This window comes from Littorina saxatilis, linkage group LG16 (assembly GCF_037325665.1).
Source record: "Littorina saxatilis isolate snail1 linkage group LG16, US_GU_Lsax_2.0, whole genome shotgun sequence".
NCBI lineage: Eukaryota > Metazoa > Mollusca > Gastropoda > Littorinimorpha > Littorinidae > Littorina > Littorina saxatilis.
The window spans coordinates 36,793,846-36,815,570 of record NC_090260.1 but is presented as its reverse complement, the minus strand read 5'-3'; the positions used below and the strand labels follow the sequence as shown (position 1 = coordinate 36,815,570).

At 43.6% G+C, this 21,725-nt stretch overlaps 2 protein-coding genes across 2 annotated transcripts in view; one reads left to right on the top strand and one right to left on the bottom strand.

The window, feature by feature from the left end:
- The window catches only part of LOC138949981 (cilia- and flagella-associated protein 337-like), a 65,264-nt gene extending 56,651 nt beyond the window's left edge, over window positions 1-8,613 (top strand). Inside the window, exons 27-28 of the mRNA XM_070321763.1 lie at window positions 668-683; window positions 8,446-8,613. Of these exons, the coding sequence (XP_070177864.1) occupies window positions 668-683; window positions 8,446-8,613 (184 nt within the window). The remainder of the gene's footprint in view (window positions 1-667; window positions 684-8,445) is intronic.
- On the bottom strand, window positions 4,980-11,345 carry LOC138950985 (uncharacterized). The gene has a single exon (XM_070322695.1). The coding sequence runs from the start codon at window positions 11,268-11,270 to the stop codon at window positions 8,928-8,930; it is 2,343 nt and encodes a 780-aa protein (XP_070178796.1). The 5' UTR covers window positions 11,271-11,345; the 3' UTR covers window positions 4,980-8,927.
- Between the last annotated feature and the right edge of the window lie 10,380 nt (window positions 11,346-21,725).

Below are 21,725 nucleotides of genomic sequence, written 5' to 3'. Positions count from 1 at the left end.
CATATCAGTGTATTTAAATATATGCTACCCTTGCTCGATGGGAACTTAACATAGTGCACTTTCCCTGCTCCCCTTCACAGCATCTACTTCTCCCTCTTTCATTATACAGGCACACACACAGAAGCGTGCAAGCACAAACACACAAACACACACACACACACACACACACACACACACACACACACACACACACACACAAACACACACACACACACACACACACACACACACACTCTCAGCATCTGTGTGTTTCACAGTTTATTTTGTTGTGTATGCCTGTGTTGAAGGTTCCACTCTATAGACACTACCTCATGTAAACCCAATCTGTTTGCTGAATATTGTAGGGGGATGGGTGGCCTTTCCAGTCATATAACTGGTTTTACAATAAACAGCTTCATCACAAAAGTCTGCATTAAAACACACCTGCCTAGTTTTTATCACCGGTCGAAGAGGTATGAGAGGGAGGGAAAACCCTTGAAAATGTATCAGTTGTGTCATCATAGCAATACTTCATTGCCACCTGGTTGGCTAATAATGACCCAGGTGTAACGTCTTTCAGTTCAGCACATACACGGGTAATTAATGTAAAGCAGCGAACATCATGTTAACAGATTGTTTCTGTGGGACGTTTCTCTGACCTGACTATTGGTGTTTTTTCCCCTGCCAGTATACCTGTGTTGAGGGTAATGTAAGGATTATTTCTGTGGGACCTTTCTCTGACCTGACTATTGGTGTTTTTCCCCCTGTCAGTAGACCTGTGTTAAGGGTAATGTTAAGATTGTTTCTGTGGGACCTTTCTCTGACCTGACTATTGGTGTTTTTCCCCCTGTCAGTATACCTGTGTTAAGGGTAATGTAAAGATTGTTTCTGTGGGACCTTTCTCTGACCTGACTATTGGTGGGGTTTTCCCTGCCAGTATACCTGTGTTAAGGGTAATGTAAAACTTCCAAGCTTCCGTGGGAGAACGTTCCTCTTTATCAGTTCTCGTGAATCTCTTCATGGCTTGTGCGAGTGTGATATATGATTAAAATAAGAAGCAAAATACTGAGCATTTGCTTCAGTAATATGAAGTGACTTTCTCTCATGAGTTAAGATTAATTATACATGACTTAATTATTACTATCAGATTAAAAGAAGGTATAAGCATTTGCTTGATTATAATACAGGACAAATGATGAGTCGTCCTATTAGTCAGATCAAAAATAACCTCTAATCATTAAAGTAAAAGTAATAATTAATCTTCTTTTTTTTTATTAAGCATGATGTTCTTGAGAGGGAGTGAACAAAGAAGAAAGGTGACAGCTACGCCCTTGGTACAAAAGACAACAACTAACAACAACAACAACACACACAAAAACTAAATTGTGGAGAATCAACTGTGCTGCTTGAACTAGAACACAGTATAGGTTATAAATAACTTGCATCAATTAATCTAGAAGTAGAAGCCAGTTATAGTTTGTAAACACCTTGAATTATTGACCCCAGAAAGTAGTAAAACACCCTGGATCAATTCAGTAAACACCTTGAATAAAGTGAGAAAGTAGTGAAAGTCACCTTGAATGCTTACAGAAAGCAGTTTATAGGTGGTGAACATCGTGAATCAGTTATGAAGCCAGCCAGGTTTCACAGGTTGCTTAGAGTACCACCACAGCTGACGCTGGGAGGAGGGGGAGGGGGAGGAGGGGGGGGGTTGTAGAGGTGGCAGGACTTAGAGAGGCAATAATGGTGAACTGAATTGAAAAGAGATTAAACTCCGAGGGAGTTCATGACACGACAAATCCAAACCCAGAAAAAAAGAAAAACAAATTAAAGTGCAATACCAAGGCACTGCATTACCCCCCCCGCGAAAGACAAATCGTCTCTTTCTCTCTCTCAACCCAATTCACACACAATCACTCCAACGCGAACCCAACACTGCAACCCACCAACACTGCAACCCGTGTGTGTGTATGTTTGACTCAAATGTCATGCCTGAGTATGTGTGTTAATCTTCATTTGCATCATGTGTAAACCGTAATTGTTGTCAAGATCACAGCATTGACATGAATTTTTCTTTAATTTGGTTTGCCCGTACAGCTAGGCCTTGTAGACCGTACACACCTAAATTTGGATAAATCCGGTACAAAATACGGGAAAACCGTATGGGTTGACAGGTATGATAACTGCAATAATGAATATATAAAAAATGACAGCTATAATTCATAAATAAATAACAGTAACAATTATTATAGTTTGTATTGCATTTTTTGTTTTAATGAAATTCAATGTCTTTCTACACAGAGCAACACATGTGATATATATAATTATATAAAAACAATAATATGCATACTATCATGACAGATATTGCAAATGTTCTGAGAATTAAAAATGTCTCAGGACTGCTGTACAAAGTAAATGCTATAAAATAAACAGTGCAGTGAACATATTGTCATATTATTCTGCCAATACTTGGTTACACATACACACACAAACACACACACAGAGGCAAACACACACACACACACACACACACACACACAGGCAAACACACACACACACACACAGAGGCAAACACACACACACACACACACACACACACACACACAGAGGCAAACACAGACACACACATACGGCGCACACACAGAAACACACACCCACACACGCACACACACACACACACACACACACACACAGGAAAACACACACACACACACACACACACACAGGCAAACACACACACACACACAGAGGCAAACACACACACACAGAGGCAAACACACACAAACACACACACACACACACACACACACACACACACACACACACACACACACACACACACAAGTATCAATTAACAACACCAGTGCTATTTACAAACTGCAAACATACTTCAAGTTATTGGCACTCTGAAATCAAAATCATCTTATGTTTTAATTTGTTTCAAGGATGAATTGGTTAGCACCATTAAGGCATATACGATACATGTATAAGAAAGACCTCTCATACTGCACTCTTTTCAAATTCATCTTAAGTTGTACAATTTTAAAAGAGCACAAATGTACCGTATACCTTGGACCCCATCTGTTGAGACCCCCTTATTTATGACTCCCTCCCTTTTAAGAGCTTATACACACAATGCTGAAATAATCTCTGGCGAACGCAGAGCACATGTTGTCAGTTCAGACTGCTGGTTAAACCAGTTTGATCTGGTCAAAGAAAGTGACTAATCTATAGCACAAAACGAAGGTACGACTTGCTCATGAAAATAAATGGAATATCAGCTGTAAAAGAAGCAAACATTAGAACACATGATACATTTACCAACAATAAAAACGTCGCTATTGTGAAATGGAACAGTGCAGCAGCGCCCATTACATCTAGGTGCTATAGGGCATGCCCTATATACAGTGGAACCCCCTTTTAAGACTGCAAAAGTCTAAAAAAAATGTGGTCTTAAAAAGGAGAGAGGAAAATGGAGGTAAATTTACAGAGGTTATAAATAGAAAATCTGAAAGAGAAAAGGTCTAAAGTGGGGAGAGGTCTTAAATTAGGGTGGGGGGGGGGGGGGGTGTCTTAAAAGGGGGTTCCACTCTGAGTGGTTGAAATAGACCAGCCCATCAGAGTGGGACGAAATAGTCAACACCAGCCATAATGTGCTGACCCTGTTGGCCTGTGAAGGTCCTTGACATGATTTCCTCATGTGTACAAGGGCAGTAATGTGTGGCCTTTATGCAGGCACACTTGTGTCCCTTGCCTGTCAGACCAATGGGCTTAAAAAAGGAGTTTCACTGTAGTAGCCTCAAGATAAGGCCTAAAAAAAAGAAAGTGTGGTTACGGTAACCCGACCTATCCTATTTTTAGGGGCCGACCCTATAATTTTTTTTTACATTTGTCAAAAAAAAAGAAAGAAAAAAAAAAGAAAAAAGAAAACAAGTGCAGAAAACGCAATGAAAGCGAAAGCGCTTATTTCCCTGTCAAGTATTTCCCTGTCCCAGTGCTAGGACTGGTTGGTCCGGTGTCAGAATAATGTGACTGGGTGAGACATGAAGTAATGTTGACTTATTTCCCTGTCAAGTATGTTTAATTTGTACACATTAGAAAAAAAAGTTTAAAAAAAAAAAAGTGATTGCCTACCTTCCTACCCTATTTTTTTGGCTATGTTACCTTAACCACACCTATTTTTTTTGTGCCTAAGTACATGTAACCAGGAACAGAAGCACAAAATAAGCCATCAGTTGCATAGATACATGGAAATAGTGGATGACTGCTTTATTGCATAAAATGAATGCATTAAAACACACACACACACACAATCTTTCTCTTTCTTTCTCTCTCTTTCTCAGTATCACAAGTGCAGCTGTACAGTGCATCATATATATCCACACACAAAAACACCCACCAACCGAACAGGTTGCATGAAGTCCCATTCACTGTCTTTAACACCTGGTGAGTAATACACTCAACGCCATAATAAGTGACAGTACTTCTGCAGAACATGTTCAAGTCTGTTCCAGGATCGTATTCCAATGTTTTGTCCAGTCTTTCTCCACACACATATATATATATATATACTTAGGCTGTTCTGAAATTCCTTAGAATCTCATATTATCGCACAATTCATCGTTAATTTGATCATGCCACTTTCAGGGCCGGACCCAGGGGGGGGTTCCAGGGGTTCCGGAACCCCACCCCTGGAAAAAGCATGTACCTTGCTTTGACTTTTACTAGTTTTAGCACCAAAACAATGCTGCTCTTAACCCTCAAAACAAGGCCCAGAATGCACCAGATTGCACAGATTTTAACCGTTTTTCAACAATTTTCCGGGGGCACATGCCCCCGGACCCCCCTAGTTCAAGCAGGCGCGCGCTTGTGGCTTCGCCACTTCGCTGATTTGCCCCTCCAAAAAAGGAGGAACCCCCCCTTACAACTCATTTGGTCCGGCCCTGCACTTCTTTGAGAATCTTTGGAAACACCTTTAAAACACGTCGGCGCTTACTCTCGGACAGCAGCATCTGGGCTCTCGTGTGGTTGCATTCTTATTCTGGACTGCTCAGTTTGTGCCTAGAACTTGCTCCTGTCAGTTTGCTCTGGCTGGCAATGATTGGGCCCACATGATGTAAGAATTCAAGCTCAACGAACAATTCTCAACACAGTAAAGATGCAGTCTTTCTGCTGTAAGCAATAATGTTGACACGATGTAAGAATTCAAACTCAACAAACAATTCTCAACACAGTAACGGTCCAATCCTTCTCCCGTAAGCAAATTTGAACTTCACCACACCGCAATCTGTTAAGGCTATCACATGTTGTAACATGTGAACATGTGAACACATATATAACAACACACTACAGCGTGCGCAGGGTTAGGATTAGTGCTGTAAGTGACAGCATTACCATGGGGGCGGGGACGTAGCTCAGTTGGTAGCGCGCTGGCTTTGTAGCCAGTTGGTCGCTATCAGCATGGGTTCGATCCCCACGTTCGGCGAGAGATTTATTTCTCGGAGTCAACTTTGTGCAGACTCTCTTCGGTGTCCGAACACCCCCGTGTGCACACATGCGCACGAAAAAGATCCCACGTTCACAGCGAAAGTCTCAGGGCTTGGAAAACACGAAGACACGCATGCATCATCTCTCGTCTCTGATTATCATGATCGTATTTCGATACTTTGACGAGACAAACCCAATGCTGGTGTGTCGAAGAAGACAGCCACAGCGGGCTTGTTCGAATCAAAGTATCACACCATATCTTCAGCGTATTACCAATACCTGTCCCAATATAGACCAGTTGGTCTAAGAGGACGTTAAACCCTAATAGTCAGTCAATACCATGGCAACAAAACAGTCCCACTCTGGACAAGAAGCAGCCGGGCTGTTGACTGTGGGTATGTGTCTGAATGAAAGGTCGGTCTTACCCTGTGTCAAACCGGCACGGTTCGCCTAGTGGTAAGGCGTCCGCCCCGTGATCGGCACTATGGGGTTAGTGCTAGGACTGGTTGGTCCGGTGTCAGAATAATGTGACTGGGTGAGACATGAAGCCTGTGCTGCGACTTCTGTCTTGTGTGTGGCGCATGTTATATGTCAAAGCAGCACCGCCCTGATATGGCCCTTCGTGGTCGGCTGGGCGTTAAGCAAACAAACAAACAAAAACCCCATGTGAACGCCTGGACAGATCAGATGTGGTCAACATTACCATCATCATGGCGTTACACCAGGAGAACTGCGCATCTGTAACGTGTATACAGACGTAGCAATGTATAAAGAAACGAACACTGTTGTACGGGGTCCTGATTTGGCCTATATGGTCCGCTGGACCCAAAAAGCAACAACTATCAAATCAAATCAACACTGTTGTGCAGCAATTCAGTGCTACACAGTGGGAACATGTCAGCACCAGGTACAGTGTGTGTGAGAAGCCTGATATTCATTGGGCAAAGTTGACTTCGTAAAGTCGACTTCATGAAGCTCACTGAATTGTTGGTTAAAAAAAGAAGTCTTTGCGAAGTCAACTTCAGGCTCAATGAAGAACAGCCTTAATTCTACTTGGAAAGAACAGCCTTAATTCTACTTGGAAAGAACAGCCTTAATTCTACTTGGAAAGAACAGCCTTAATTCTACTTGGAAAGAACAGCCTTAATTCTACTTGGAAAGAACAGCCTTAATTCTACTTGGAAAGAACAGCCTTAATTCTACTTGGAAAGAACAGCCTTAATTCTACTTGGAAAGAACAGCCTTAATTCTACTTGGAAAGAACAGCCTTAATTCTACTTGGAAAGAACAGCCTTAATTCTACTTGGAAAGAACATCTGAGAATAACGAATGGCCGAGTTACTGCATGTCACATCTCAAGGACATCGATCTAAGTAAGGCTACGTGGGACTGAAAAAGAACATCTGAGAATAACGAATGGCCGAGTTACTGCATGTCACATCTCAAGGACATCGATCTAAGTAAGGCTACGTGGGACTGAAAAAGAACATCTGAGAATAACGAATGGCCGAGTTACTGCATGTCACATCTCAAGGACATCGATCTAAGTAAGGCTACGTGGGACTGAAAAAGAACATCTGAGAATAACGAATGGCCGAGTTACTGCATGTCACATCTCAAGGACATCGATCTAAGTAAGGCTATGTGGGACTGAAAAAGAACATCTGAGAATAACGAATGGCCGAGTTACTGCATGTCACATCTCAAGGACATCGATCTAAGTAAGGCTACGTAGGACTGAAAAAGAACATCTGAGAATAACGAATGGCCGAGTTACTGCATGTCACATCTAAAGGACATCGATCTAAGTAAGGCTACGTGGGACTGAAAAAGAACATCTGAGAATAACAAATTGCAGAGTAACTATCACATCTAACAGACATCTTATACATATAGTAAGGCTACGTGTGACTGATAAAGAACATCTGAGAATAAGGGCTGTCAAAGTTATGATCACATCTAAAGGACATCTAAGTAAGACTACGTGGGACTAAAAAAGAACATCTGAAAATAACGAATGGTAGACTCACTATCACATCTAAAGGACATCAAAGTAAGACTACGTGGGACTGAAAAAGAACATCTGAAAATAACGACTTTCAGAGATACTATCACATCTAAAGGACGTCGAAGTAAGGCTACGTGGAAATGACAAAGAACATCTGAGAATAACGAATTGCAGAGTTACTATCACACCTAAGAATAGTTCGAATGACAAAGAACATCTGAGAATAACGAATTGCAGACTTACTATCATACCTAAGAATAGTTCGAATGACAAAGAAAATCTGAGAATAACGAATTACAGAGTTACTCTCGCACCTAAGAATAGTACATCTCAGCTCAGGGTTCCTGTCCAGTTACCTGGATGTTAACATTTTTGGATTCACAGTTGCCTTCAGGTCTCTTTCGTTATAGTGACCAAAATGTTGACAGGTGTCACGACAGGTAGCTCAGTCGGTAGCGCGCTGGATTTGTATCCAGTTGGCCGCTTTCAGCGTGAGTTCGTCCCCACGTTCGGCGGGAGATTTATTTCTCAGAGTCAACTTTGTGTGCAGACTCTCCTCGGTGTCTGAACACCCCCCGTGTGTACACGCAAGCACAAGACCAAGTGCGCACGAAAAAGATCCTGTAATCCATGTCAGAGTTCGGTGGGTTATAGAAACACGAAAATACCCAGCATGCTTCCTCCGAAAGCGGCGTATGGCTGCCTAAATGGCGGGGTAAAAACGGTCATACACGTAAAAGCTGTGGGAGTTTCAGCCCATGAACGAACAAACAAACAAAAAAACCACCATTTTAAGACTCCCTCCTGTTTAAGACCTGATTTTCTCAGATTTTTGGAGGTCTTAAAAGGGGGGTTCCACTGTGTTATATCCAGCCTCACTCTGAGCTTGTGGTGCTGTGATAACAGGTCGAGTTAAGGAGGCTGTTCCTTTCTATAAAGTTTCCCATTTTCAAAGAATTTCTATGGACCAGAATGGGAGTGGTATGGACCAGAATGGGAGTGGTATGGACCAGAATGGGAGTGGTATGGACCAGAATGGGAGTAGTATGGACCAGAATGGGAGTGGTATGGACCAGAATGGGAGTGGTATGGACCAGAATGGGAGTGGTATGGACCAGAATGGGAGTGGTATGGAATAGTCTTGCTCTGGGCTGTTGGGTTTGAATCCTGGCTGGGATGGACACGTGTCATGCAACTATGTGCAGACTCAAAGATGTTATCCATGCCCCATCCCCGTGTCATTGCCACGGCACGCCAAATACCTCAGAGATTCTGTTAGAAGTGCTGGTGGCTGATTCACCTAGACACGCACACACCTGACTGTTGTTGCTGGGAGGAAACAACCCAAATTTCCCACCAAAGAACAAAGTAAAATTAGTATTGAAACGAAGAATAAAAGAAATCGTCTTTCCCCATATCATACTCCCAATCATTCCTAAAGGGTTGCTTCAAATCATGTCGGGGGGTAGGACAACTCTACAAAGAGCTGGGCACCAGACGGAGGGGTGCCCGGGCACTGCTGCGCCTGCTTCCAGTACTGCTCCAGCATGTAGGTGGGCACCTGGTGCGAGGTCATGACCTTGTGCCGGTACTGGCAGGGGTCAAAGTTAACATAGACGTTATTGAAGCCCTGGATCCGACGAGGGCGGATGTCATACTTCTGCAGACACAGCGCCACGTACACGTCCTCCAGGTGGAAGAACGGGATGTCCTCGGACGCGGCGACAACCTTGCGCGCGACGTCGCCGCTCATGATGTAGCCCGTGCCGGAGCACATGGGGGGGAAGGAGGGATGTCTGAAGGAACGGAGCGGCACGTACCACTTGGACTGCGTGTCGCGGTTGGGGGAGGAGTTGCCCCAGCAGAAGCCCCCCATGAAGTCCTTGCGCGGCGTGGCGGTCAGGAGGGCCGGGATCAGCTCCGTGTTCACCCACATGTCGTCGTCCGTCTTCATCACGTAGCTCACCTCCCCGCATTGCCTGGACACCCAGTGCAGAGAGGTCAAGGTCTTGTAGGTCAGGTTGGAGTACGCGTCCTTGAACCCGAACTGCAGGATGTCCTTGAACTCCTCGTTCTCCTTGCGGAGTTTGTCGTTGACCTCGGTGCTCTGAGAGTCGCCCAGCACGAAGAGACAGCGATGGGTGGAGGCCGGGTCCTGACACTTGGCCCCCCACGTGTGACGGATAGCCTGGCGCTTCTCGCCGTTCATGGGGGCGGAGGAGATGAGCAACAGCACGATGGTGGTGGGGGAGAGGTCGTGGCAGTACGAGGGGTGGTCGATGAGGACCGGGAAGTTGCTATGGAAACAGTGCGCGCAGATGTCTTTTCTTTCACCGAACTTGTCCAGACCGGTGCCGGGATCTCTGGACTTGGCGGCTAATTCTTGTTTGGGGGCTGGTCTGCTGTTGCTTCTCAAAATATCGTTTGTGTGATCTTTGACTGGGAAGTCTATCTTCACCTTGAGTGACCTCTGTCTCTCGGCCCGTGCCTGCTTCATCTTTTCCATCTGCTCGATCATTTGCCGGAAGCGCTCGTTTTGTGCTGAAACGTTTCTTAACAACTCTTGCCTGTTCTGCACACTACCCATGGGACGAGAATTCCCTGTCATAGGATTGGAATTTACTGACATGGGACGGGAATTTTTTGTTTTCATGACGTTCTGTCTCCCACCCTTCACCAGTCGGCCAAAGTTGGGATACCTGTTGTCGTGGTTACTGCTAGATCTAGGAACAGATCCCAACGCTTTCCTTTGCTCACCAAGCCTGGTCTGCTGTCTGGTGTTGGAATCGAAACGCACGTGAAGGTCCTGCTGCTGTTTGACATTTCTTTGAACATCATCATTATTGTGTTCATTGTTGTGGTTGGATTTGAACTGGATTTCATTGTTGTGTGCCACATGGTTAGATACTTCCTGCACTTTGCTATCTACACTGACAGAATTTTGATTTTCTGTTTGGGCGAGCCTCACGTCCCCTCTGTAGCTAGACGCATCAACTTTGGTTTGTTCCAGGTCTTCGTCTGGAATCATGTTAGACCCCACAGCGTTATTCCAGCCATCGTCTCTTATCACCTGATTATCTGACGCGTCGTTCTCTTCCACGAGAGTTGTCTCCCCTTGAGAGTGAGCGTCGTGTGTCCCTTCTCTGTGGCTTTGAGATGAAGCAGGATTGTCACTCCCTGCTGGGGCCTTCACTTCCGTTGCTGCTTTAGAGTCCCCAGCATCCTCTGTGCTGGTTGTCTTGTCTTCTACTTCAACTTGCTGTTCAGTCTCTTTCACAGCTTTCGGAACGTCTTTCGCAGAGATCTGTTGTCGGTTTTCAAAATGTTCAGACTCTTTCGAATTTGTGGCTTCGTCAATATCAACTGAAGCATTTTCTGACACTCTGTCCACCGTTGCTGGAGCGTTGTGGTTAGTCCTCTCGGTCCTTGCTTGCTGTGACGTGGATGTTTGTGTGTGTGGGGGGTCGTGAGCCTCGACCAGCTCAAAGTCCTCCGCCTCGTGGGCAGAGTCTGCGTCATCAGTGCCTCTGTCCTGAGCTTGTTCTGGTGCCTGGTTCCCTGGCTCCGGCAGTTCCCTCTGAAGGGGGAGGTGTTTCAGAGCCTGGGCGTAGATCTTCAGTGTGGGATTCAGCTTGTAGGGCACGTGGGCCTCAATGTCGTTGTAGTTGTTGTTGGCCTGGCTGAAGTGCCGCACGTCGCGGTTGGAAAGGAATCGCCATGACAACCCCACGAAGAGAACGACGGTGACACAGCATGTGAAGAGGAAGACGCGGCGTACTTTGTGTGTGGGAGACATTCTGCTGCACTTGCGACCTCGCTGGGGTACGCACACACTACGTTTCTTTCCTTGTCTTCAGTTGGCCTCCAGACCTGCAACAGTGTGAACGAGCAAAGTGAACCATTCTGATTGAAAAGGGAACTCCCCCACCCTGGCCCTGAAAAACCCCTACAAAATCCCAAACAACAACAACAACAACAACAACAGATAATAGTAGTATCAAAGATTGCCCCCAAAAAGAAAAAGAAAATCAGTGAAAATCAGGAAAAAAATCTGAATTGTGATCAATCAGTGACATAATTATGTCATTGACTCTAACCAGCGCTATACTACCATCAAACGAAGACCGAAAGAAATAAACTAGAATACACGTAGCTGTAGTTTACGCAGTTAATTTTCCCCCCAACCGTGTCATTTGGGGTAAGTTTAATTTGTTGCTCATTTTTGTACTTAAAGAAGAACCTGTTCAGAGCTAATTGAAAACACACACACACACGAACGCACACACACACACACACACACACACACACACACACACACACACACACACACACACACACACACACACACACACACACACACACACACACAAAAGAGAAATCAAAGGTTACCAGAAAAAGATCCGGGTATAATCCAGTTTCGGTTGTTCAAGTTTAAATAATATATGTGTTGATTTTCTTTCTAATTCTTCACAAACCGCACACTCCCAAACACACCGGTCTGTAAAGATCCAAATATAATCCAGTGTGGTTGTTCAAGTTTAAATAATACGCGTGTTGCCTTTCTGTCCAAGTCCTCACTAACACACAATCACACACTGTTGCCGGTGTCGACAAGAGATCCAGTCACCTAGGCCTGTTGATAAGGAGTGGGTCAGTGAACAGGTGATATGAACGTAGACTGATATAGATGTAGCAGCCGTTATCTGGGCGGAGAGCAGTGACGGTACAGCGCCACCTGTCAGCAAAGGGCACCCTTGGGAGCAGCCATTTTTGTTATCAATCTCTATTTTATATACACATGAACATCGCATAAAACATCCACAATGTACCCCCCGCGGGTTAGGGGGAAGAATTTACCCGATGCTCCCCAGCATGTCGTAAGAGGCGACTAACGGATTCTGTTTCTCCTTTTACCCTTGTTTAAGTGTTTCTGGTATAGAATATAGCCTTGTCAATGGTTGTAAAGATTTTAGTCAAGCAGTATGTAAGAAATGTTAAGTCCTTTGTACTGGAAACTTGCATTCTCCCAGTAAGGTATTACGTTGCAAGCCCCTGGAGCAAATTTTTGATTAGTGCTTTTGTGAACAAAAATCCGTCGCGATATAACCTTCGTGGTTGAAAACGACGTTAAACACCAAATAAAGAAATCCACAAGGTTAACAATCACGAAAGGACTTCACAAACACACAGGTGTACACACAGACATTCCTCGACAATGGTTGGGGTTGAGAGGGGTGGGATATGGAGGGGGGGGGGGGGGTGTAGGAGAGGACAATGTAAAGTGTCCCTGCAATGGACGGGCGCAATAGCCTACTGGTTAAGACGTCAGCCTTTCACGAGGAAGGTTCCGGGTTCGAACAGTAATACGTATATCACCCGCTCGATTGTACTTGGGAGTTGCAGGCTATGAACACAGACAAAGAAGAAGAGGTCCCAGTTGCACGTGACCTGGCATGACAGACCGCGTTGGTCACGGCTGTCACGTGATACTATAAATGTACAAAGGGACGACAGAAGGTGCCCCTTTCAATAAGTAAAACAAAATCTCCTGCAAAGATCTTATTGGAGACAAGGGGACGTAAGTGCAACAAAACTAAATGAGATTTATGCGGAACCAAGTCCCGGCACCTATCAGGGAATGAACAAGCGTCTTTCACCCTTTTCATGAATACATTAATTTTGTAAGAGGATAAAAGTCGCTTGTTCATTTTAATGTTTGTTGAATGAGATTTATGCGGAACTTGTCTCCTGGCACCTATCAGGGAATGAACAAGCGTCTTTCACCCTCTTGATGAATGAAAAATAATGACGATATTTGTCGCAAGTTAAATTTAATATTTTTTTTGTACACGTTTTTAATTCTTTTTGGTACACGAACAGCAACATCAGACAGCAACATCAAATAACATCAACCATACAACATTTTGTTTGTTTGTTCGTTCATGGGCTGAAACTCCCACGGCTTTAACGTGTATGACCGTTTTTACCCCGCCATTTAGGCAGCCATACGCGTACGCCGCTTTCGGAGGAAGCATGCTGGGTATTTTCGTGTTTCTATAACCCACCGAACTCTGACATGGATTACAGGATCTTTTTCGTGCGTACTTGGTCTTGTGCTTGCGTGTACACACGGGGGGTGTTCGGACACCGAGGAGAGTCTGCACACAAAGTTGACTCTGAGAAATAAATCTCTCGCCGAACGTGGGGACGAACTCACGCTGACAGCGGCCAACTGGATACAAATCCAGCGCGCTACCGACTGAGCTGCATCCCCGCCCATACAAAATGTTAATGTTTGTTATTCTTTATTTCTCAAATCTTATGGTTAGTGCTCTGCCTCATTTGATAGTGAGTCGTCCTCCTGCAATGGAGGGAAGCTGAAGTAACATTTTAACAACCTGGCCATCCTAGTTAAACTAATGAGCCCAGTATGATGCTTTTGCATGCGTTACTAATGAGCACTGTGGCAAATTGAAAGCTGAGGTTAAACACAACAAAGATGCATGGACATTTTATAATTGGTGATCTTCACAGCAAACGAGGTTACAGTGTGCAAACCCCCTTTGAAGATGGCCAAAAATCAGAACAATCATGCAGATCTTTAAAGACTTAATGGGCAGAGATTCTGAAAAAGCAGGATATTAAAAGGTTGGAAGTCTTTAATTGGGGTGGGGGCGGGGGTGGGGGGAGGCTGTTATTACACCCCCGGTATAGGGGTGTGTATAGGTTTCGCTCCATGTGTTTGTTTGTTTGTTTGTTTGTGTTCGCATATAGATCTCAAGAATGAACGGACCGATCGTCACCAAACTTGGTGAACAGGTTCTATACATTCCTGAGACGGTCCTTACAAAAATTGGGACCAGTCAAACACACGGTTAGGGAGTTATTGGTGGATAAAGATTCTACAAGGACTTATAGAGGGACATATTAATGGTCAAAGGGAAATAACCACACTTGTTAGCAGTGCCTGCTCAGTTGGTGGCAGTGAGAATGCTAAGGACGGGGGTGTTTTTCCTACCTCGGAGGAATTTCTTGTTGATACTCATTCTCTATGTCTCTGTGTTCCCGTCAAACCAACTGAGCTTCACCCGTTTGTTCTTTTAAACAAAGGTGGTTAATTTATATTCAGAATTCATTCTTATCATACTGACATAATACAGTTCACTTTTGTTTTAATTTGCCAAGTTGTACCTGTTACTCATTTTCGTAAATGTTATGTCAGGAAGCGCACATTGTGTGTAAAAAATGTTAGTGTCTCGGATGTTTAGTTTTTTGTCCATTTGAACTTGTTTAAGTTATTAAAAATGAACGGCAGAACACAGCAACTGACGTAGATTTGGATCGTGGGTGGCACTCGAACTTCCCAGTAGCAGTATAGTAAGGGGGATCTCATGCCTTTTTGAGGACGCCATTTTGAGGACGAATCTTGAGGACGCAATCTTGAAACGTCTTGAAACATCTTACGTTTTGAGACCATGTCTTGGAACGTCTTACATCTTCGTCTTCGTTCACATCTTTGTCTTAACGCCATCTTGAAACGTCTTACGTCTTGAGACCATGTCTTAGAACATCTTAAAACGTCTTGAAACGTCTTACGTTCAAATCTTCGTCTTGACGCCATCTTGAAACGTCTTACGTCTCCATCTTTGTTTAAATCTTCGTCTTGAAACGTCTTGAGTTTTGTTTAAATCTTCGTCTTGACACCATCTTGAAACGTCTTACGTCACCATCTTCGTCTTATAACATCTTAACGGTCTAATCTTTGTCTTGACGCCATCTTGAAACGTCTTACGTCTCCATCTCTATCTTGACGCCATTTTGAAACGTCTTACGTCTTTACATGATCTTTGTACAGATTGTGCAATCTTTGCCTCAGCTCTCGTTTTCTTTGTTTTTAAAATTATTTATTTCGTTGTCGAGGGTATAAAATAAGGAACCTAAGGAAGTGTATGTCGACTTACAGCAATGGATCCACGATGGAAACATCCTTTTACCTGTGTCTTGACGCCGTCTTGAAACGTCTTACGTTTCCGTCTTGAACCATCCCTTAACCTGTGTCTTACGTCTCCATCTTCGTATACCATTTTGTCTTTGTCATTATCAATGTACACAGTTTTGTCTTTCCACTGACCACACCATACACTCAGAGGATAGCTGGTGGTGGTGGTGGTGGGAGGGTGCGGGGTCGATTGCATCAGACGATCAGTACACAAGGTGTTCTACATATGACAGGTCGGTATAAACTGGTCATCAAACCATGATGCAAGAGTTATTGTTGAATAAGAAGTTCCAACTGATTGTGCATACACCAACAACTTTAGTGGCACAAGCTGATGACAGATTTAAAACTCTAAGCCTAGGAGATAATGAATGAGGTGGGGGACAGCAAAACAAAATAAACAACACATGGAAAGAGTGGAAGGTTGCTGGGGTCGATTGCATCAGGCTATACGGGTACATAGGGTATCCAACTTATGACAGTTCGGGGTGCAAGCTGTAATTATCAAATACGCACCGAGAGCAAACGTTCAGAGAGAGAGAGATCGAGAAAGAGAGAGAGAGAGAGAGAGAGAGAGAGAGAGAGAGAGAGAGAGAGAGAGAGAGAGATGACAGTGGATTATTACTTTACAGGCCATTGGCCCCTGGAAAGGGGTAATATAATTATTCAGTGACTACTTTACCTAAAGCTTGCAGCGTGGAAAAACACCATAATATGGTGTAATGAATAAGACCGGTACATAGCTGCATTCTGCTCCTGTTATAGCACACGGCGGGTACAGCGTGTCCCCAATGTGCAGCAAAGCGGAACGACACAAGGGTCCGGGTAGGATTGTACCTGTCATCATGGCCTGCCTTTTATGACAGCCAGTGTTTGTTTGTTTGTTTGTTTGCTTAACGCCCAGCCGACCACGAAGGGCCATATCAGGGCGGTGCTGCTTTGACATATAACGTGCGCCACACACAAGACAGAAGTCGCAGCACAGGCTTCATGTCTCACCCAGTCACATTATTCTGACACCGGACCAACCAGTCCTAGCACTAACCCCATAATGCCAGACGCCAGGCGGAGCAGCCACTAGATTGCCAATTTTAAAGTCTTAGGTATGACCCGGCCGGGGTTCGAACCCACGACCTCCCGATCACGGGGCGGACGCCTTACCACTAGGCCAACCGTGCCGGTCAGCCAGTGTTGTGTAGACTTGTTTTCTCTGAGCCTCAGTGTACTTGTCATGCATCATGGATTACCTTTTTGCCCACCAGTGTTGTGCAGACTTGTTTTCTCTGAGCGTCAGCCTACCTGTCCTACCCCTGTTGTTATTCAACCCCACCCCCACCCCCACCCCCACACATACATACACACACACCTTGGATTATCTCTTTTATAAACAGAGAGATTGCGAGAGACAGAGATAGACAGACAGACAGAGACAATCAGTCAGCGAGACATTGAGACAGACAGTGAAACAGAAAGGGGGGGGGGGGGGGGGGAGGGGAGAGATCGAGAGACAAAGACAGAGACATTTCACTACGGTTGGGTAGTTGTTGTTTAACGTCCCTTTAGCCATTCTGGCGATACCGGACTGGGACAGAGGCAGACAGACAGACAGATAGAGGTAGACACATAGAAACATAAAGAGAGAGAGACCCAGTTTTTGTTCTACGTAAATGTTTCAGTTTTTAAAACACATACATAATTGCATTTCTGCCGAGTAAGGTCCTCGGCTGAGTTCATCGCGATCTGGATGTGCAGTTACATGAGACGAACAAGAGTCCGGGTAAGCTTGCTCCTTTCAAAAAGGCCAGCCTGTTTTCACGGCCTGTGTTTGCTTCGAACGTCAGCGTACTCGTGATAAAAGCAAGTCGTGACTCAATTAACCGGGTTACAGAAATGTGAAAGACAGCAGCTTTTGTCCGACGTAAACGTATCAACTTACACACAAATACATATTTTGTATCTGTATTTGTGCTAACCCAAGTACGCTCAACCCCCAACCACCACGATCCCACGATGACTTATTCGCGACCCGTATGTGCAGTAGAGTGAGACGTCTCGAGGATCCGGGTACACGTATCGTGTGACCGTGATGAGTCCTTTAACTTCACGCCGGAAAAATAGATACATCGTGTTTTGTTGGCGTAACACAAAATATACGGTTCGCATTAGCTCGCGAGAAAAACTTGAGATGGGTGGCTCTATATTTGTTGCTCAGAGAGGCGCTAAACAGCCCGGCCCGACTAAACTACGCGCCAGCACGCGCTAGCACGCGCCAGCACGCGCTACCTTGAACCATAGCACTTATATACTTTATTTTTATATTTCTAGTTAGTTCATCGTCCATTCTCACATAATACAAAATTTCAAACTTCAATGATGAAAAATACGGAAGTTATGACGAGTTTAAGGAGAGCTAATGCACTAAGTACTCTCAAATCCGACGATTTCCGCCATTGACTAAACAGCGTATCCGGCATTGTCGGACATGGAGCCACGGCCTTAGGATAGCTCTCCTATAACGCGTCTTAGCTATCGTAAATTTTATCACTGAAGTTTGAAATTTTGTATAATGTAAGAACTGACGATGGAATGACTAGAAACATACAGATAAATTATATAACAGCTATGAATCTCAGTAGCGTCCACTTAAAATTGGTAGCGCGCAGTTTTAGTCACTGCCGGATTTTGTCGGATTTGAGAGTAGCGCATTAGCTCGCCTAAAACCCGTCATAACTACTGAAATGTTCAACACTCAAGCTTGAAATTTTGTATTATGTAAGAATGGACAATGAACTATATAGACTTTAAAAATAAATTATGTAAGTGTTATGGATCACCGGGTAGCGTCTACTTCAAAGTGGTAGCGCGCTGTCAGTTTAGTCAATGGCGGAAATCGTCGGATTTGAGAGTAGTGCATTAGCTCTCCTTAAACGCGTCATAACTTCCGTATTTTTCATCATTGAAGTTTGAAATTTTGTATTATGTGAGAATGGACGATGAACTAACTAGAAATATAAAAATAAAGTATATAAGTGCTATGGTTCAAGGTAGCGCGTGCTGGCGCGTGCTAGCGCGTGCTGGCGCGTAGTTTAGTCGGACCCTCATCTCTCCCAGATTCTTACTTTTTGTGGAATATTGGTACGTTTGACCTTTGCACGCTTCCCACGTATGCAGTTTGCACATGCTGTAATGTCATGAGTTAGCTACAACACGGTGTGTCAACTGATTCCGTTCATCCACCGGATGTTTCCGTTCATCCGCAGGATGTGTCCGTTCATACAGCCCCATTTTCGTCACTTGCTTCGGGAAAAACGTTGTGGTAAGTCGTGTGGGCAGCGCGCTTGTGTGATATTGAAAGAATAAGGTAGCGAAATGGTTGGGCTATGTGTACGATAAGTACCAAGGTGCTAGTGAATCCTAATAATAACACACGCGGGCCGAACGTGGCAAAATTGCCTGATTTTTTAACATTTTCTTGTTTTTCTCGCTCTGTTATCGAATCTGACCCTTGATTTGCACATGATCACCAAAACCATTGCCTGTTACGACATTTCGCTTGAACAGAAGTTTATAGAAACCCATGGCTTTTGTACAATCACTTGTCTTTTGAAAACATACAGATTCCGTTCATACCCCATGTTTCCGTTCGTACAAAAGTGCATGTTTCCCTTCGTACGAAAAGCGTTTCCGTTCATACACATTCGTTAGATCAGAGTGAAACAGGCCCCCACTACAAGTTCTGTGTATTCCAATCGTTTTCAAATAGCACAAAGTACGAATGCGTGTGATATTGGACCTATGTGAACCATAAGACGAATTGAATTTGCAAAAAACAGTTTTGTGTCCGTTCGTACTGATTTTGACGGGAAAATGTGTCCGTTCGTACCACTTTCATCAAATTGTTTCCCTTCGTACCCTTTTCAGTAATGTGTTCAGTGACGGAGCTTTCTGTGTGTTTTGATAAGAACGAAGATTGATTTGTGCAGTTGTGCTTGCTTTGCAGCACTGCAACTAAGACTGAACTAAGTAACATGTACATTTGTATTTACTCCTATCATGCCATTTGCTTCACCTGTAATAATCATGAGCAGAATTTAGACAAATCAAGAAAAAACATTATCCAGGCTCTATCAGTCCTTTTTATATTTAGTCAAGTTTTGACTAAATATTTTAACGTAGAGGGGGGAATCGAGACGAGGGTCGTGGTGTATGTGTGTGTGTGTGTGTGTGTGTCTGTCTGTCTGTCTGTCTGTCTGTGTGTGTGTGTGTGTGTGTGTGTGTGTGTGTGTGTGTGTGTAGAGCGATTCAGACTAAACTACTGGACCGATCTTTATGAAATTTGACATGAGAGTTCCTGGGTATGAAATCCCCATACGTTTTTTTCATTTTTTTGATAAATGTCTTTGATGACGTCATATCCGGCTTTTCGTGAAAGTTGAGGCGGCACTGTCACGCTCTCATTTTTCAACCAAATTGGTTGAAATTTTGGTAAAGTAATCTTCGACGAAGCCCGGACTTCGGTATTGCATTTCAGCTTGGTGGCTTAAAAATTAATTAATGACTTTGGTCATTAAAAATCTGAAAATTGTAAAAAAAAATAAAAATTTATAAAACGATCCAAATTTACGTTCATCTTATTCTCCATCCTTTTCTGATTCCAAAAACATATAAATAAGTTATATTTGGATTAAAAACAAGCTCTGAAAATTAAATATATAAAAATTATTATCAAAATTAAATTGTCGAAATCAATTTAAAAACACTTTCATCTTATTCCTTGTCGGTTCCTGATTCCAAAAACATATAGATATGATATGTTTGGATTAAAAACACGCTCAGAAAGTTAAAACAAAGAGAGGTACAGAAAAGCGTGCTATCCTTCTTAGCGCAACTACTACCCCGCTCTTCTTGTCAATTTCACTGCCTTTGCCATGAGCGGTGGACTGACGATGCTACGAGTATACGGTCTTGCTGAAAAATGGCATTGCGTTCAGTTTCATTCTGTAAGTTCGACAGCTACTTGACTAAATGTTGTATTTTCGCCTTACGCGACTTGTTCATTTGTTCGATAAATGTCTTTTATGACGTCATATCCGGCTTTTTGTAAAAGTTGAGGCGGCACTGTCACACCTTCTTTTTTCAATTAAATTGATTGAAATTTTGGCCAAGCAATCTTCGACAAAGGCCGGACTTCGGTATTGCATTTCAGCATGGAGGCTTAAAAATTAATTAATGACTTTGGTCATTAAAAATCTGAAAATTGTAATTAAAATTATTTTGTTATAAAACGATCCAAAATTACTTTTATTTTATTTTTCATCATGTTCTGATTCCAAAAACATATAAATGTGTTATATTCGGATTAAAAACAAGCTCTGAAAATTAAATATATAAACATTATTATTAAAATTAAATTTTCGAAATCGTTTTAAAAACAATTTCATCTTATTCCTTGTCGGTTCCTGATTCCAAAAACATATAGATATGATATGTTTGGATTCAAAACACGCTCAGAAAGTTAAAACGAAGAGAGGTACAGTAAAGCGTGCTATGCAGCACAGCGCAACCGCTACCGCGCTGAACAAGCTCGTCACATTCACTGCCTTTTGCACTAGCGGTGGACTACGGTCATTGTGAAAAAATGCAGTGCGTTCAGTTTCATTCTGTGAGTTCCATAGCTTGACTAAATGTAGTAATTTCGCCTTACGCAACTTATTGGCTCACATAAGTTTTGTTTGTTTGCTTAACGCCCAGCCGACCACGAAGGGCCATATCAGGGCGGTGCTGCTTTGACATTTAACGTGCGCCACACACAAGACAGAAGTCGCAGCACAGGCTTCATGTCTCACCCAGTCACATTATTCTGACACCGGACCAACCAGTCCTAACACTAACCCCACAATGCCAGACGCCAGGCGGAGCAGCCACTAGATTGCCAATTTTAAAGTCTTAGGTATGACCCGGCCGGGGTTCGAACCCACGACCTCCCGATCACGGGGCGGACGCCTTACCACTAGACCAACCGTGCCGGTCTCACGTAAGTGTAGCCAATGCGATGCTAACTTTTGTCTGTCTGTGCGTGCGTGCGTATGTATGTATGTGGTAGAAACTCTAACATTTGAAGACGTCACATTACATTGACGTCACATTCGAAATAGTGACTTGTCCGCTGCTGCTTTTTTCAAATCGTCCCTAACACTATATTTAGTGAAATATGGAAGTAAAAGATTTTTTGACACCTTTGTATCGAATTCC

Coding starts and splice junctions, on each gene's coding strand:
- LOC138950985 (XM_070322695.1), bottom strand. CDS start 11,270: ATGTCTCCCACACACAAAGTACGCCGCGTCTTCCTCTTCACATGCTGT.